This window comes from Gopherus flavomarginatus, chromosome 9 (genome assembly GCF_025201925.1).
Source record: "Gopherus flavomarginatus isolate rGopFla2 chromosome 9, rGopFla2.mat.asm, whole genome shotgun sequence".
Lineage (NCBI taxonomy): Eukaryota > Metazoa > Chordata > Testudines > Testudinidae > Gopherus > Gopherus flavomarginatus.
In genome coordinates this window covers 32,208,036-32,222,287 of record NC_066625.1, presented here as the reverse complement: position 1 = coordinate 32,222,287, position 14,252 = coordinate 32,208,036, and the positions used below count along the sequence as shown (strand labels likewise).

Below are 14,252 nucleotides of genomic sequence, written 5' to 3'. Positions count from 1 at the left end.
TCAGAGTATATTCTGTGTTATCTGAGTGCCTGGCTGCAGATAACAGATTTTTTGGTGTGTTTAGGGTGGTTACTGGATCTATGATGTTAAGTGTGGTGATCTATGGGTTTCTTATATATAGTTGTCTGTGGTGTTCCACTGCTGAAGCTGATTTTGGTCTCCAGGAAGTTGATGCTAGTGTGGGAGTGTTCCAGAGAGAGTTTAATGGTAATTATTGAAGTTGTGGTGGAAATCTATGAGAGAGTTTAAGTTGTCTGTCCAGAAGCTGAAAATATCATCTATGCATCTCAGGTATATCAATGGTTTTGTGGTATGTTTGTCCAGAAATTTTTCAAGGTGGCCCAGGAAGAGATTGGCATATTGGGGAGCCATCCTGGTACCCAGGGCTGTTCCCATGGTTTGCATAAAATGTGTATTGTTGAACATAAAATTGTTATGGGTGAGGATGAAATGGATGAGTTTGGCAGTTTGTGTTTGGGGTGAATATCTGAGGGTTGCCCATTGTCTTATAAATATTTGAGGCAGGCAGCTATGCTTTCATTGTAAGGAATGTTATTATATGGGGAAGTGACATCCATGGTGGCAAAGATGGTGTTCTGAGGGAGGTTGTTGATGTTATGGAGTTTGTGGAGGAAGTCAGTTGTGCCCTGGAGGAAGCTGACCCTTTGTGTGATGAGTGGCTTCAGGATGATTTTTGAGTCCCCATATTCTTTCAGTCAGAGTGCTCTGGCCACTCTCTGCCTGGGAGTTGTATCTGCCTTGGTTCCCTTTTAATAAAGACACTGGATTTATGACTTATTACAGCAATCTGTAGCTAACTAACCCTCCTTTTTGTCCTATGACTACAGAGGTGTTAATGGGCCACTTCACCTTAAATGGTCCCTTAGAGAGACTATGTGCTATTTATGCTAACCTATCTGTTCAACCTTGTATTTAGCTGTGACACTGAATACCTTTCCCAGACCTGTAGAACAGCTCTGTGTAGCTTGAAAGCTTGTTTCTCCCTCCCACCAACAAAAGTTGGTCCAGTAAAAGTTATTACCTCACCTACCTTGTCACAGCAGTTGAGTTCATTTGGGGCTATGGAGGTAGCAATTCCTATACTTATTTGTGATGGTCCTGGTCTCTGGGAGTTCTCAGTTGGGGGCTCTTGACTCTGGAATTACCTCCTCCATCTGCTTTGCAGAGTTAGACTTTATCAAGGCCAATCTTTTCTGTCAAGCATGGAAGTAAAGGGGGGACTGTTTGTGGGGACAATCCTTTGTACTATCTCTCTGGAAAACTGTATATTCCTAATTATGTAAGTTGTGAGCCTGTGCCCTAAGCAATATGGAAGAACACATTTAAGTCAAGCCTACGGAGGAGTCTAAGATTTTACCTCAGCCAGCTAAGTCAAGGTAAAGGTGCTATTGTGTGATTAGGCAATAGATGTAGTCTGTTAGCTGACCCCAACCTGATCTTGACCTCTTAGCACATGTAAGGGTTTGTCTAGATAAGGCAAACAGTAGAAGTTTGTGCTGAAGCAGAGTGTGATTTGTCTATACTATGCGATAATGTGCACTTACATGAAGGCGGGGTTTAAAGTGCACTAATGTGTTGCACAGAAATTGGTCTCGGTAGGGTATCTTTAATGCACACCAGCAGGTCTAGTGTGCTTTAACCTAGTGCTGTTTGAAACAGAATTACTTTAGAGTGCAGTGGGGAACCTTTAGGGTATGCCTACACCTGGAGCTTCGGTTGTGATTCCTATCTCAAGGAGATGAGCTCATGCTAGATCTTATCAAGCTAGCATGCTAGCTATAGTTGTGTAGCCATGGTACAGCAGCGAGCAGTAGGAAGGGCTAGTTTCCCCCGAGGACAAACCCACACAGACTCCATGGGTATGTACTGGGCAGCTAGCTCAAGCCGCTGCCCTTGCTACTGTGACTGCACTACTAACTCACATCTTCAGCTCTAAGTGTAGACAGACCTTTAGTGTACATCAGCAGGGTCTAAGTGGACTAATTAATGTGAAACACACCTCTGTGCTTTAGAAATCCCACCCCCAGAAGTGCACATTACTCCACTGGGTAGACAAACCCTTAGATGATGATTTGTCCTTCCAAAGGAGCTAGAGGTAATGAGATGAAGATATTGCATCTGTTTAATGAATTTTTTAAAAAAATCTGTAGTGGCCATGGGAAAATGGATCCAATTAATTAATAAGATTCTGTGATTAAAATAAAAAAATTGCTGTGGCTAAAGCTAATACCACGTTGAATATGTTCTTTATTTTCTCACTTAATCAGGATACTAGATGTCATAAACCATAATAGGGTTCTTTATTATTTGCCTAAAACACAAAGAATATTTATGTTGTGAATTGGCACATCTTGTGCAATGAATGTGTATTATTAAGTGTATGTAAATTCTGTTTAGACAACAGTGCAAGAGTAATTTCTTCTTGCGCCTCTTTTTCATAGTTACTCCCCTTTGGCAGAGGAATTTTCCTGTCAGTTTCCTGGCCATGATTTGCCGTCTGTGCTTTCCAAGTTCTCTTTGCCAGTTTCCTTATCAGAGTTCAAGAATCCGCTAGCTCCGCCAGTACAAGAGGTAAGTTATGGGGGAGCATGTAAAAGCTCATGATTGACAAACACCAGACTCCTTATGATTGATATGTTTAATGTGAGCGTGGGGATGAGAATGTCCAACTAGGAGCTTTCAGAGCTCTTGTGTATTCAAAAATCTTTCAATTACTGGGCTTCCTAGCCACCCATTCAAATTACTCTACATCCACATGATAAAAATCCTTAGGCAGGTCTAGTTGGAACCATTTGAGTGATCTGTGCTGAAAAGCATGTTGCTTAATGAAATGGCTGAGCGTACTCCTTTGCATTTTATAAAATGCCCTGAGTAAGATGACAAGGGAAAATTGAAAATCAAAATTGGATTTAAAAAAAAAAAGTACTAGTTCAAACAGATATTATTTAGGGCAAGGTCTATGGACTGTGTTATACAGGAGGTTCTCAAATTTCATTGCACCATGACCCCCTTCTGACACCAAAAATTGCTACATGACCTCAGGACGGGGGGACCGAAGCCTGAGCCTGCCCAAGCTCCACTGCCACGGGCAGGGAGGGCAAAGCCAAAGCCTGACAGCTTCAGCACCAGGTGAGGGGCTTTGGCTTTGGCCCCGGGCCCAAGCAAGTCTAACATCAGCCCTGGAGACCCCATTAAAACACAGTTGCAACCCACAGTTTGAGAACTGCTGGGTCATTAGCTGATCATAGTGATTCCTTCTGGCTTTGGGATCTATGAAAAATTCTACTTGCTCTATAGAAAATTGTCCTGATCCCCATGAATCTTTCATCTATAATATTTACATAGAATGTATCTTCCTTAGAAACACAAAGATAAAGAGCTATTTTTATATATTCCAGCTGCTTTAGACTTGCAATCAGGATTTAAAAGCAAGCTGTACTGTGTATTTACTTAAGCTTCTGTATGATGCTGAAGGAGTTTAAAGGCTAATCCAAGAAGTGGACTTCAGCATGTAGTCAACAAAAGTGCATGTGTTACAATATTATAGTATTAAGGTTTTCAGATTTGTGTTTTACTGTTTGTTCAAGCAATAGTGATTAAGGCTTGGGGAATTTCCTGAGGATTAATGAAAGGTTGGGAAGAGCGAATGGCCTCAGGTCACCAGCTCTATGAAAATGCTTTGTTTTGCTTCGAGTGCTGTCCCTGTGGGTGCTCCACTCCAGGTGACGGTGCGTTCTGGTGCTGCTGACCTCTTGGGCCGCAAGGTTTATACCTCCTCCACTCTGCAATTCAGAATGGCAAACTATTTCACCCTGCTTGCAAGCTATGGCTTAGATAACTGCAATAAACTCTTTGATTTTACCTCCCATATCCCAGAGGATAGGAGAGCAGACTTTAAGTCAGTCCTCGTCAAGGGCCAGTTGGTATCCAGAGTGGTCCTACAGGCATCTCTAGACATGGCGGACACAGCAGCCTGCACTACCGCAACTGCAGTGGTTATGTGCAGATCTTCCTGGCTCTCTGCATCCAGTATCTCCAAAGACCTGCAGACCAAAGTGGAGGACCTCCCCTTTGATAAAGATAGTTTGTTTTCTTGGAAAAGAGTTTGTCCTTCACACGATGAAAGACTCTAAAGCAATCTTGCACACCTTGGGCATTTACCCATCCCTTCCCAGGAGACAACAGTATCAACCTTATCAGAGACCATGCACACAACAGTATCACCAGCCTCAGCCCAGACCATATGATATACCCAGGAATCACACTAGACCTCCTATGCATAGACAAAACCAAGCACAACTACCTCCCACCCATCAGAAAATAAACAACAATTTTGAATTGTTGGTCTAGGGTCTGCAGACCACCTCTTGACTCCACCCCCTATTTGCCCATTTGGCCACCGCCTCCAGGTTTTCCACCATGCCTGGCAGCAGATTACACAGGACCATTGGGTCCTGGAAATAGTTCAGTCCAGTTACTCCATCCCTTTTATATCCTACCCTTCCCTGTCCCTCTTCAGGGACCCCTCTCACAAGCACCTACTTCGCGTAGAAGTGGCTCATATTCTACAGCTAGGTGCCGGGGAACCTGTGCCAAACACAACATTGAGGAAAAGGGTTCTACTCCCACTACTCTCTGACCCAGAAGAAGGCCGGGGGGTGGAGGCCTATACAGTAACTCCTCATTGAATATTGTAGTTATGTTCCTGAAAAATGCGACTTTAAGCAAAATGATGTTAAGTGAATCCAATTTCCCCATAAGAATTAATGTAAATGAGGGGGTTAGGTTCCAGGGAAATTTTTTTTTCACTAGACAAGACCCCATCCATCCATTCTCTTTCCACCCTCACACACTATAAGTTTTAAACAAACAATTTAATACTGGTACACAGTGATGATTGTGAAGCTTGGTTGAGGTGGAAGAGTCAGAGGGTGGGATATTTCCAGGGAATGCCTTACTGCTAAATGATGAACTAGCAATTGCCTGAGCCCTCAAGGGTTAACTCTCACACTCTACTGTACAAGGCAGCAGGAAAAGAGGGAGGGCGGAGAGGTGTGTGTGTGTGTGTGTGTGTGTGTGAGAGAGAGAGAGAGAGAGATGCACATTTCCCCTTTAAATATGAAGAGTGGGGTCAGAAGTACACTGCCTTGTTAATTAGATCAGCAAGCTGAGACTGGACTGCAGCTGCTACTGCCTGTCGTGTGTCCCCCCTGCTCTACGGAAGATGGGGTAGGTGGGTTGCAAGGGGGAGGGGGACACCCTGACATTAGTCCCCCTCTTATTCCCCCCACACAGCAAGCAGGAGTCTCAGGAAGCAGCTCCAAGGCAGAGGGCAGGAGCAGCACATGGCAGTGAGGGGAGGGACAGCTGCAATTGGGCAGCTGCTGCACAGGGAACTTAGGGGAGCAGGGAGCTGATAGGGGGCTATCAGTCCACCCTGGTTCCAACCACCCACCAGCTAGCTCCATTGGGCTGTTCTTCCTGCAAGCAGTGGACAAAGCAGGTGGCTGCCAAACAACGTTAGAAGGGAGCATTGCACAACTTTTAAATTAGCATGTTCTCTAATGATCAGCAACAAAACAACATTAACCGAGATGACTTTAAGTGAGGAGTTACTGTACTAGACCCACGCCGACTGAAGAAATTCGTAAGGGTACAGAAATTCAAGATGATCACACTGGGCACAATAATACCTGCACTGGAACAAGGGGACTGGTTCACAGCCCTTGACTTACAGGATGCCTATTTTCACATATCCATTCATCCAGCCCACAGACACTTCCTACAATTCACACTCAGACATCATTTTCAATACAGGGTTCTCCCTTTGGGACTCTCCACAGCACCGAGAGTGTTCTCCAAGACCCTAGTTGTAGTTGTGGCCCACCTCTGCAGACACGGGATCATACTTTTCCCCTACATAGACTATGCCTCATCAAAGGCAGCTCATACAATGAGACACTACAAGCTACCCATTTCCTCATCTCCCTTTTCCACAGCTTAGGCCTGCAAATAAACATCCAAAAATCCACCCTGACACCTACACAGCAAATCGAATTCATTGACGCTCATCTGGACTCAGTTCGAACCAAAGCCTCACTCCCAAACAACAGATTCCTCTCTATTACACATCTCATATGCACGCTCTGTTCGTCCCAGGATACAGTCAAGAATTTGCCTACAGCTCCTTGGCCACATGACAGCCACCACCTTTGTGGTCAAGTACCCCAGGCTGCACATGAGATGTCTTCAGGGTTGGCTCAACTCCAACTACAAACCCAGCAGGTACAGCCTCTGCATGCTGCTAACTCCTCCAGCAAACATACTAGCTTCCCTACAATGGTGGACAAGACCAGAGAACCTCTGCATGGGTGTTACCTTCCAGCAATGATCCCCAATGCTCATGCTCACCACGCACGCTTCCCTGATCGGTTGGGGAGTGCATCTGGGGGGACACACGGCACAAGGCCACTGATCCGTGCCAGAGACACGTCTACACATAAATCTAGAGCTCAGAGCAGTGAGACAAGCCTGCCTTCACTTCTTTCCTCTCATAAAGAACAAATCTATCCGGGTCCTAACGGACAATATAGCATGTATATTTTACATCAACAGACCGGGGGGCCGAGGGGGGAGCATGATCACACTCCCTATGTGTGGATGCCATCCGGTTGTGGAATTGGTGCATTCAACATGACATACAATCACTGCTTCATACCTACCCAGCTGCCACAACACTACTGCCAACGCACTTAGCAGACACTTCTCCACAGAATACGAATGGAAGTTGCACCCTGCAATACTACAAGAGCTCTTCTCCCACTGAGGCACCCTGTCAGTAGACCTCTTTTCCACAACCCATAATCGCAAATGCTACCTATTTTTCTCCAGAGTGGGATTCAGGATTGCATCCCTAGGAGACGCATTCCTCATCCCATGGAACAACTCTCTCATCTACGCCTTTCCACCGATCCCTCAGATACACAGGGTTCTGCACAAGATCAGAGACAAGGCCTGGGTCATACTTATTGCCCCGGCTTGGCCAAGACAGACATGGTATCCTTGCCTGTTCCACATGTCCACTCATCCTCCATGGACTCTTCCCAACAGACCAGATCTGCTTTCTCAGGACAATGGGTGGATTCTTCACCCTCAGCTCCAGAAACTCCACCTGACAGCATAGTTCCTTCATGGTTCCAGAACCACGAACTAGCCTGTTCTGAGCAAGTCCGATATGTCCTCCTGCGTAGTAGAAAAGACTCCACTCATAAAACTTACCTGCAGAAGTGGAAGCGCTTCTCCCTGTGGTGCTCATGTAAACACTTAACACCCCATGCTGTAACCCTTCCTAACATCCTATACTACCGTTTGAAACTAAAACAGGACAGACTCTCGCTCAGCTCCAGCAGAGTACACCTCACCACCTTCCATGATTTGTTAGACAACTTTCACTCTTTGCCCACCCCACCATAAAACGCCTTCTCACGGGCCTACAAAATCTGTAACCTGAGATTTATCCATTGACAGCTGCATGGAATCTCAATCTTGTTCTTTGCAGTCTTATGAAACCTCCATTCGAACCCTTAGCTACCTCATCTCTTCTTTACATGTCCATGAAGGTAGCTTTTTTGGTTGCTATAACATCAGCAAGGAGAGTAGGGGAAATAAGTGCCCTGATGACGTACCCTCCCTACACAACCTTTTCTAAAGATAAAGTTACCCTGCAACCACACTCTAAATTTTTCCCTAAGGTGGTGTCCACCTTCCACCTTAACCAACCAATATACTTACCTACATTCTATCCCAAACCTCATGAGACTCCGCACGAGGCGACTCTGCATACCCTCGACGTCATATGAGCAATTGCCTTCTATTTAGACAGGACTAAACCATTTCATAAGCCCTCATGATTATTTGTCTCCGCTACCGAGAGATTGAAGGGTACGGCCATCTCTAAGCAACGCCTTTCCAAGTGGATCTCTGACTGCATCAGATCCTGTTACTGTATTCAGAATGCTCAACCGCCTGAAGGCATCAGAACTCATTGTACTCAAGCTATGTCAACATCCTTTGCCTTCCTCCATAACGTACCCATTCCCGATATCTGTAAGGTGGCCACATGGTCATCTGAACACACATTTACCAAACGCTATGCTATCACGCAAGATACCATGATAGACACCATAGTAGGCCATACAGTACTGTCTACAGTACTCACTGCTGCAACTCCAAAGTCCCACCAGCCACAGTGTGTACTGCTTCACATTCACCTGGAGTGGAGCACCCACAGGGACAGCACTTCAGGAAGAAGAGAAAGTTACTCACCTTGCAGTAACTGAGGTTCTTCGAGATGTGTGTCCCGGTGGGTGCTCCACTCCCTGCGCTCCTCCCCTCTACTTTGGAGTACTATTCTGACTTCTCCATGGTAGAGAAGGAACTGAGAGGGGCATGGGACGCGCGTGCTCAGGCAGACTCTTAACAAGACTGCGAGGCAGCAGCTGAGTGTGTGTGTCCTAACCAGGCACTGCTACCCAAGATCTCTGATCAATGGTGCTGAGACGCACCGTCACCTGGAGTGGAGCGCCCGCAGGGACACACATCTCGAAGAACCTCAGTTACTGTAGGGTGAGTAACTTTCTCTTGCTATTATAAACTGAACTTTTGGCAAAAGCTTCTTTAATTGGGTTATTTTTGCATTTGCACTCGTCCCCCTACTTTTGTGACTATGTCTACACTAGAGGCCTTACAGGAGCACAGAGCTCTCCTGTTGACATAAATCACCCCCAATGAACTTCAGTAGCTATGTCGGCGAGAGAAACTCTTCCACCGACATAGCACTATGCACACTACCTCTTATGCTGGCGAAACTTATGTTGCTCAAGGGTGTGTTTTTGTTACATGTCTGAAATTATATAAATTTTGCCTACATAAGTGGTAGTGTAGACATGGCCTCTGCTGCATACATGGCATTGACCACTGTCTATATTTACAGAAAAGTAACATCTGGCAATGTAGTCAGTCAGTTGCAAGAGAAGAAGTTATTCTGATTGTGATTTGAGTGAGGTAGGGCTCAAAGTGCACCAATAAAAAATCTACTAAGATTACTCTTTACACACACAGTATAACAGGCCTGGTCAGTCCTCCTGTCTTGGATAGTGACTAAGACTAGATGCTTCAGAGAGAGAGAGGCATAAATATACCTAGCTGTGAAATTTTATATTGTTGATGAAGTTTCTTCCTCATTCTACTTGGTGACCGTTTTTGTCCTGAAAATTGAGGACTAGTAGCCCTTGTAATTTTTTCCTAGCTACTGAAACTTCAGACTATTCTTATTCTCTGTGATGAGTTGGTAGGGATTCCTTGTTTTTGTTTGTGTATGCAAAAGCCTCATATTACACGTTTTTAGGAACTGATATTTATAAATCTGGGCTTTGTACCATTTTACAGCAATAAGAAAGACATTAAGTTAACTAAATAACCTTAAGGTTCTCTCTAACTTCTTAAAAATAAAAAAATGCCAAACTAAATTTGCATAGTCAGCCTTAACTCTGCTCATTGAGCATATGCAAAATAAAACCATCTTTGACTGCAAATGATTTCCCTAATAAGGTATACTTGTAATGAGCCCAATGGAGCAGTGGCATGAATCAGAGCAATAAGGAGTGGCAGAGACAATCTGAGATAAAACATAATTTAGCCTCTAATCAGTTCGGGGTAAAGTATAAATCAATCAAGTGGGAAATAATCACAAGTAAATCAGTTAGTTTTTTCTACTAAGACTTATATCATAAACTACTGTGAACTATTATTATCTACTGTATATTAGCTATTATCTTTCCTAAACTCACTTTATAGATAACGATCTACATTTTTGAAATAACAGAATTCTAATTAGATAATATAATGCCTTGTAACATAAGCCCCATTGTTCTACATTCCCTTTTCAGTTCCTCAGTTTTCAGCCTCTGGAAGCCCAGAGGGGGAAGGAGAAGTTCTTAGGATGTTTAGTTATATCTCGAGCAGTCCTCTTGTGCAATATTCGTTTAGTGTTTGGAAGTTCCAGCTTAAATAAAGACATGTATTTCTTGATGCGATGAGTTGGTTTCTTGATTGATCAATTATCATAAGAACAGAAGAATGGCCATACTGGGTCAGACCAGTGGTTCATCTAGTCCAGTATCCTGTCTCTGACAGTGGCCAATGCCACATGCTTCAAAGGGAATGAACAGAACAGGGAAATTATCGAGTGATCCATCCCCTGTTGTCCTGTCCCAGCTTCTGGAAGTCAGAGCTTTAGGGACATCCAGCGCATGGGCTGTGTCCCTGACCATCTTGGCTAGCAACCATTGATGGACCTATCCTCTATCAACTTATCGAATTGTTTTTTGTACCCAGTTATACTTTCGGTCTACACAACATTCTCTGGCAACAAGTTCCTAAGGTTAACTGTACATTGTGTGAAGAAGTATGTCCTTATGCTCATTTTAAACCAGTTGACTATTTATTTCAGTGGGTGACCACTGATTCTTCTGTTATGTGAAAGAGTAAATAATACTTCCCAATTCACTTACTCCACACCAGTCATGATTTAATAGACCTCTCTCATATTCCCCCCTCCCTTAGTTGTCTTTCCTAAACTGAATTGAGCAGTCCCAGTTTTTTAAATCTCTCCCAATGTGGAAGCTGTTTCATCTCACTAACCTTTTTTGTTGTTCTCTTTGCCTTTTCTAGTTCTAATATATGTGTATATATGTATACTTGAGATGTGGCGACCAGAACTATATGCAGTATTCAAGGTGTGGGTGTACCATGAATATCTGTAGTGGCATTATGATATTTTTCCTAACATTGTTAGCTTTTTTGGACTGCTGCTGCCCGTCAAGCTATTTACCTCTCTCCATTCTGAAAACTATTTATTCCTGCTCGTTGCTTCCTGTTTTTTAATCAGTTACTGATCCATGAGAGAACCTTCTCTCTTATCCCATGACTGCTTAGTTTGCTTAAGAGCCTTTGGTGAGGGACCTTGTCAAAGACTTTCTAAATTCCAAATACACTATATCCACTGGATCACCTTTGTCCACGTGTTTGTTTGACCCCTCAAAAAAGTCTTCTAGATTGGTGAGGCATGGTTTTCCTTTACAAAAAATGTTGACTCTTCCCTAACAAATCCTACTGATTTATGTTTCTGATCATTCTGTTTTTCTATCGTTTCAACCAATTTGTCTGGTACTGAAGTTAGGCTTACTGGCCTGTAATTGCCAGGATTGCCTCTGGAGCCTTTTTAAAAAGTGAATGTCATATTAGCGCTATCCTCCAGTCATCTGGTAAAGAGGCTGATTTAAGTGGTGAGTTAGTGCAATACCACATACCACAGTTAGTGCAATTTCATATTTGAATTCCTTCAGAAGTCTTGGGTGAATACCATGTGGTCCTGTTGACTTATTACTCTTTAATGCAGGCCTCCACAAACTCATAAACTAGTGAGGGCCATATTACTCCAAAGAAAACAGCTGAGGGCTGAACCCCCTCTTTGCCCCCTACGCATCGGTTCATTAAGGGGCAAATCCCAATGAGCCTTTATAGACCCCAGGGGCCAGGCATGCCCAGGGGCTGTTACCCAGACCAGGATCCCCACCCACCCCCTGAACTCCCCTGGAGAGTGCACAGCCCCTCCGCAAGCCCTACCCCCATCCTGGTGGCCCCTGCCCCAAGTCCACTCACTGGCTTTGCCAGGCTTGGGCCATTGCAGCAGCTCGTCAAGGAGGAGCTGCCTTCTCATAGACTTTAGGGTCAGAAGGGACCAATATGATCATCTAGTCTGACCTCCTGCACAAAGCAGGCCACAGAACTCTACCCATCCACTTCTATAACAAACTCCTAATCTATGTCTGAGTTATTGAAGTGTTCAAATTGTGGTTTGAAGACCTCAAGCTGCAGAGAATCCACCAGCAAGTGACTCATGCCCCACGCTGCAGAGGAAGGCGAAAAACCTCCAGGGCCTCTGCCAATCTTCCCCGGAGGAAAATTCCTTCCCGACCCCAAATATGGTGATCAGCTAAACCCTGAGCATGTGGGCAAGACTCACCAGCCAGCACTCAGGAAAGAATTCTCTGCAGTAACTCAGATCACATCCCATCACAGACCACTGGGCATACTTATCTGCTGATAATCAAAGATCAATTGCCAGAATTAAGCTATCCCATCATACCATTCCTTCCATAAACTTATAAAGCTTAGTCTTAAAGCCAGATATGTCTTTTGCCCCCACTACTCCCCTTGGAAGGCTGTTCCAGAACTTCACTCCTCTAATGGTTAGAAACCTTCGTCTAATTTCAAGTCTAAACTTCCTAGTGTCCAGTTTATACCCATTTGTTCTTGTGTCTACATTGGTACTAAGCTTAAATAATTCCTCTCCCTCCCTAATATTAATCCCTCTGATATATTTATAAAGAGCAAGCATATCCCCCCTCAGCCTTCTTTTGGCTAGGCTAAACAAGCCAAGCTCTTTGAGTCTCCTTTCATAAGGCAGGTTTTCCATTCCTTGGATCATCCTAGTAGCCCGTCTCTGAACCTGTTCCAGTTTGAATTCATCCTTCTTAAACATGGGAGACCAGAACTGCACACAGTATTCCAGGTGAGGTCTCACCAGTGCCTTGTATAACGGTACTAACACCTCCTTATCTTTGCTGGAAATACCTCGCCTGATGCATCCGGATGCATGCGGGCGCTGGCCCCCCATATGCCCTCCAGCTGCCCCCTCACTGCACTTGGGCTCTGCAGCTCCTAGGACTGTGAGCCACAAACGCTGCTGCCCCTCCTGGAGCAGGCTCAGGGCCCTACGCCCCGGCAGCTCATATGCCCGGGAGCCACAAAGCCTGAGCCCTGTCCCCTGACAGCCCCCCCAAACTTCCAACTCATACAACCCTCCTCCTGTTCCCTGACTGCTCCCAGGGACTCCCCTTACCACCATGCCACTCCAGCCACTGGCTCCAGGTGAAGCTAACCAAACAGGCTGCCAAGCACACAACCCCTCCCCCAGAGTGCTGTGATGCGATGCTGAGGTGGGGGAGGGACTTTGCCTGCTGGAGACCAATGGGAGCAGCTAAATCAGGCCCAGGCGCCCAATCAGCCACGCCACGCTCTGCATGAGGGGAGGGAGTTAAAATCCTGGACGGTTGCACCGGCCCTGGGCAAACCTGACAGCCCCACCCCACCACTTGCCAGGGGGCCACACAGTGAGCCCACATGGGCTGCATGTTGTGCAGGCCTGGTTTAATGTATCAATTTGTTCCAGAACCACCTCCATTGACACCTCAATCTGTCACCTAAAAAGAGTGGGTCAGGTGTGGGAATTGCCCTTACATTCTCTGCAGTGAAGACCAATGCAAAGAATTCATTTAGCTTCTCCTTACATTTAAGGTCAGTATTACCAAGTGGTTCATCTATATTCATCTCTTGGACCAGATCCTGTGCTCCACTTAGGAGTAAATCAAGAATTACCTCTCTCCTTGTGAGTTCCAGGACTAGCTGCTCCAAGAAGCATCATTTAAGATGTCAAGAAAATTTATCTCTGCATCCTGTCCTGAGCTGGCATGTATCCAGTCAGTATGGGGATATTTGAAATCCCCCATGATTGAGTTATCTTTCTTTAGCCTTTCTGATCTCCCTGAGCATTTCATAATCACCATCACTGTCCTAGTCAGGTGTGGAATATTATTTTTGAAGCATGGAATTTCTATCCATAGAGATTCTATGGTACAATTTGAGCCATTTACTATTTTTACTCTGGCACTGTTTTGTTTTCTTTTATATATAGTGCCATCCCCCCCACCCCCCAGCACACCTTGCTCTGTCATTCCTACATATTTTGTACCCTGATAGTATCGTGTCCCATTGATTATCATCGTTCCACCAAGATTATGTGATGATTATTATATCACTATCCTGATTTTAATATCAGGCACTTAAGTTCACCGATCTTAATATTTAGACTTCTAGCATTTGTATACAAGCAGTTAGAAAATTTGTCCCTTTTTTGCCATCTGCCAATATGTGCTGTAATTGAATTAGACTCGTTTTTTCATTGGACTGTTTCTCTTCAGTTCCTACCTGTACTTTATCAACTTCCATCTTCTCCTTCTTAGTATGATATACAGAATCCCCCTTAATAGATCCTCCCCTAAGGCATATCTCTGTTTGACCGGTGTACTCTTCTGCATCTATTGGCTATC

At 44.6% G+C, this 14,252-nt stretch overlaps 1 protein-coding gene across 13 annotated transcripts in view; it reads left to right on the top strand.

The window, feature by feature from the left end:
• Positions 1–14,252, top strand: part of NPRL3 (NPR3 like, GATOR1 complex subunit) — a 108,239-nt gene that overhangs the window by 60,033 nt on the left and 33,954 nt on the right. For all 13 annotated transcript variants that reach the window (XM_050968249.1, XM_050968239.1, XM_050968246.1 and 10 more), the window contains one exon: positions 2,463–2,592. In XM_050968249.1, the coding sequence (XP_050824206.1) occupies positions 2,463–2,592 (130 nt within the window). The remainder of the gene's footprint in view (positions 1–2,462; positions 2,593–14,252) is intronic.